The sequence below is a fragment of the Physeter macrocephalus genome, chromosome 14 (assembly GCF_002837175.3).
Source record: "Physeter macrocephalus isolate SW-GA chromosome 14, ASM283717v5, whole genome shotgun sequence".
NCBI classification, from domain to species: domain Eukaryota; kingdom Metazoa; phylum Chordata; class Mammalia; order Artiodactyla; family Physeteridae; genus Physeter; species Physeter macrocephalus.
This window is the reverse complement of record NC_041227.1, coordinates 104,828,135-104,832,534: the sequence shown is the minus strand read 5'-3', so window position 1 is coordinate 104,832,534 and position 4,400 is coordinate 104,828,135. Positions and strand designations below refer to the sequence as shown.

Here is a 4,400-nt window from a genome sequence, read left to right as displayed (position 1 = left end):
AAAAAAAAAAAAAAAAAAAAAAAAAAAAAAAAAACATTACACAACTTAAGGAAATATAAAAATAATTTTAAAAGGAAAGAGAAAGGGGAGTTCCCTAGCTGTCCAGTGGTTAGGACTCGGCACTTTCACTGCCGTGGCCTGGGGTTCAATCCCTGTTCAGGGAACTAAGATCCTGCAAGTCACGTGGCGCAGCCAAAATAAATAAATGAATAAAATTTTAAAATGAAAGAAAATCACGTGCATTATCTCCACACAAATACATCAGTTGTTTTCATTTGTCCATGTTCTTTCCATGAATTGTCTGTGTATTTACATATTAGCATTTCTGTAACAATAATCTAGGTACAAGTTTATATTCTGTTTTCTTTACCTAAAAGTATATTTTTCCGTGTTGCAACATAGTCCTCATAATTATGTATGAAATGACTAAGAAATCATCAAATGGATATATCCATATTTATCCAGTCTCCTGCTGTTGGAGGTCAAGTTTCTCTCTAAGGTTGTGCAATTATAAATAATGCCACACTAAATATCTTTACACACAGGGCATTTTCATCTTTTGAAATATTTTCCTAGATCATTTACAGAATTATAGGTATCAAGGATCCTTTCACCTTTATGTCATTTTATGCATATTGCAGAATTGTTTTCCAGAAATTGGTACTAACTTGCACTAGTAATGGAGTTTTTAAATCCAGTATAAAATATGAAGCACTAGTTAAAGGTGAACTTAGCACACAGCCTGGTTTTATGTGAACAGCGAAGAGGCAGTATTGTATAGTGGATAAACTACAGGATTGAATTTGTATGTCAGCACCTAATTATCAGAGGAAGCGTAGGCAAGTTATTTAACCTTCCTGTGCCTCCATTTCCTGGTCAGTAGAATGAGGTTTACTCGTGCTTTGTAGGGTCAGCATTGGGATGATCCACAGTGAATATAGTCTGGCATAGTGCCTGGCATATTGTTAAAGATAAACGCATCGTAGCCAGTATTGTTATTTAAGCATATCTATGTACTCATCTAGAAGGAAATTATCCTCACAGATGGATGACAGTGTTGGATAAAATAATTTTTTCCTTTTCTTTCATGTCTAGGTTTTTGATGTTACTAAAACTCCCCCTGTCAAAGCCCTGCAACTTTGTACTCTTCTTCCCTATTACTCAGCTCGAGTCCTTGTTTGTGGAGGGGATGGGACTGTGGGCTGGGTCCTGGATGCAGTTGATGAAATGAAGATTAAGGTATCCATCTTTAAGACCTACTTGCCTTTCACAGAAGCACTTCTAAGATAACTATACAGTATTTGTCCTTATATTTTTTGTTATACAGATGAATATTAGAAGACATTGCCAATTTTAAATATTGTGATTGAGCAGTTATTATTATATTTGTATCTTTATTGCTTTGGCTTTAAATTTTACCAAATACTATTACCCTACAAATAGTCTGAAGAGAAAAATCAAAAATATATCTTCTGTATTGTAGGGACAAGAGAAATACATTCCACAAGTTGCAGTCTTGCCTCTGGGAACAGGCAACGATCTATCTAATACCTTGGGTTGGGGTACAGGCTATGCGGGAGAAATCCCAGTCGCACAAGTCTTAAGAAACGTGATGGAAGCAGATGGAGTTAAACTAGATAGGTAAGTTATACTTCCCCCCAAAAGTAGATTTCTTGAGCTTTGGGAATATTGTTTGGATTATAAATGAAGATTTGTATAGTTATAAAGTTAAATGTAGGGCTTCCCTGGTGGCGCAGTGGTTGAGAGTCCGCCTGCCGATGCAGGGGACACGGGTTTGTGCCCCGGTCCGGGAGGATCCCACATGCCGCGGAGCGGCTGGGCCCGTGAGCCATGGCCGCTGAGCCTGTGCGTCCGGAGCCTGTGCTCCGCCACGGGAGAGGCCACAACAGTGAGAGGCCCAAGTACTGCAAAAAACAAACAGTAATTTAAATGTAAAAAACTATGTTAGTTGTACTTATACATGGATACTGGTGTTTTATTTTGTTGCTGTATATTTTGTTGTTATGTAAGGACTGAAGTCATAAATTAGGCTGAGCACTCATTTCAAAACTTACATACTCACTTAAATGTGCTTATTTCTCCAAATGCTATTTTAATAGAAGAACCTCATCTACCAGGCGTCCAGAGTTGATTGGTAATAATTATAGTTAATTGGCAGTTAATTTGGTAATAATTACTGATTCTTTTTTTAACTTCTGTTTTTTAGATGGAAAGTTCAAGTAACAAATAAAGGATACTACAACTTAAGAAAACTCAAGGTGTGTTTTTAGGGCTGCAGTTTTGAGTGGTCTCAACAAGCATGATGGAGTGCTTCCATTGTGGTGCTGTGGTGGGACACAGCGACAGGTCCTTATCTCTAGGGAGCTGGTTATGAAATAGGCTGGGGGTGTGCCTGGTTCCACCCTGGTAGATCAGGCTGGAAGTATTTCAGGGGAAGTGACCTGGGAGTTGGTCCTTAAAATGTAAATACAGTTTAGATCAACAGAAAAAGGAACAAAAGACTTCCCACATAGAGGAAATAGAGACGAGAGGGTGCACATCATGGTTAGTAAATAGCAAATAATACAGAGATAGCAAATCTGTATTTTTAAAAAGATACTCTGGAGATAGTGTGAAAATAGCTTAGAAACCTGCACTATGACCCAAAAAAAGGGAATCTTAGGATGAGGACAATTCAGAGACATTTTAGAGGTGGAATTGATCAAGACTTGGCAGCTGATTGATATTAGGGGAAGCGAGAAAAAACATTACTACCAGATTTCTAGTTTTTATGACGGGATGTATAGAAGTGACATTAACCAAGATAAGAAAAATGGAGTTTCAGGTTTGAATAGGAAGAAAATGCATTAAGATTTTGGGCATGTCAACCTTGAGTCTGTGGCTCACAGAGCAAGAAGTCAGAAATGCAATCTTATTGCTCAGGAAGAAGATTAAGTGCAGCTAGGTTGAGGGAATCCAGGCTGGACTGGGAAGTAACATAAGTTAAGCGGGGACCAATAGCCTGATTGAGACTGAAAAAGCTAAGAGCCTAGGAGTTGCGATGGAAGTAAAAAGCAAATGTAATGGGAACACAGGAGTGGAAAGCCTGGGTGCAAAGTAGAGCCATTTAGATGTAGCATATTAACCAGAAATGGAAAGTGAAATTTATCTTATAGGATCAGCCTTTGAACTGAAGCTTTATCTCTGGAAACTTCACTGGATAGCATAAAATAACTCTACGCAAAAAGTGAACGCAGAACGTACTTAATTTTCATAAAGAACACAAAGACTAAGATTTACATATTTATTATATAACACAGGCTTGGATGGAAGCATAATCTTGCTTATTTTTACCCTTTTCCACAGGAATTCACAATGAACAACTATTTTTCTGTTGGACCTGATGCTCTTATGGCCCTCAATTTTCACGCTCATCGTGAGAAGGCACCATCTCTGTTTTCTAGCAGAATTCTTAATAAGGTGTGTTGGATAAAATAACCTTTCCTGCTTATCACCTAAGGTACAGTAAAAATCAAGAGTTCAATTATATCTAGCACTCTTTCAACTAGATTGAGATAGAACTAACTTATGGAAATATTTACCTGTTCTGTTTTATGTAAGACTGTCAAATTAGATCCTTAAATGTATTTTATTAAAGTATTTCATAACCATGACAAAATTTTTTAACTCAGAGTTGGAATGTTTTACAGCATATTTTGCTTAGATGGCAACTAAATGGAATATGTGAGAGCTTATCTTACTTATATGGCAAGTAGAATTGGAAATAAATTTAGGCAGGATAAATTTTTGGTGAAGTCATTAGTGGAAAACTAGATTCCATTGGCCTGAAAAGACTCTAAAAGACAGATGAGGTAAGAAAAGGAGCAGTTTGTTTACCGCAGTTTTAACTGAGATCATCTCTGGTTTCTAGTACAATTGATTCCTTTGGTGGAAGTTTTGTCTTGGAATTTTTTTAATGACGTTTGGTGATTGAGCAATAGGATGCAAAAAATAGATGCAAAACAACTTTGTTCCTGGTTCTGTTTTACAAATATTTCAAATTTACAAATAGCTCTCTTTTATTAATATAGTTACTAAGGCAATAAGAATTGTTGTTTATACAGTTGCTAATTAACATCTCAGTGCTTCCATCAACCTTTCTGTATACAAAAGTGATTATAAAATGTTTGCTAGATTTACCTGTACGTTTCATTAAGTAATCTGCAGTACTAGGAAAAGGTGGAATTTTCTAATTTTAACACAGTATTTCTTTTTTTTTTTTAACATCTTTATTGGGGTATAATTGCTTTACAATGGTGTGTTAGTTTCTGCTTTACAACAAAGTGAATCAGTTATACATATACATATGTTCCCATATCTCTTCCCTCTTGCATCTCCCT

At 36.4% G+C, this 4,400-nt stretch overlaps 1 protein-coding gene across 6 annotated transcripts in view; it reads left to right on the top strand.

Moving 5' to 3' along the window:
• The window catches only part of DGKE (diacylglycerol kinase epsilon), a 31,454-nt gene that overhangs the window by 11,986 nt on the left and 15,068 nt on the right, over nt 1–4,400 (top strand). For all 6 annotated transcript variants that reach the window (XM_028498695.2, XM_028498694.2, XM_028498697.2 and 3 more), the window contains exons 4-7: nt 1,096–1,239; nt 1,484–1,641; nt 2,228–2,279; nt 3,367–3,480. In XM_028498695.2, coding sequence (XP_028354496.1) covers nt 1,096–1,239; nt 1,484–1,641; nt 2,228–2,279; nt 3,367–3,480 — 468 coding nt within the window. The remainder of the gene's footprint in view (nt 1–1,095; nt 1,240–1,483; nt 1,642–2,227; nt 2,280–3,366; nt 3,481–4,400) is intronic.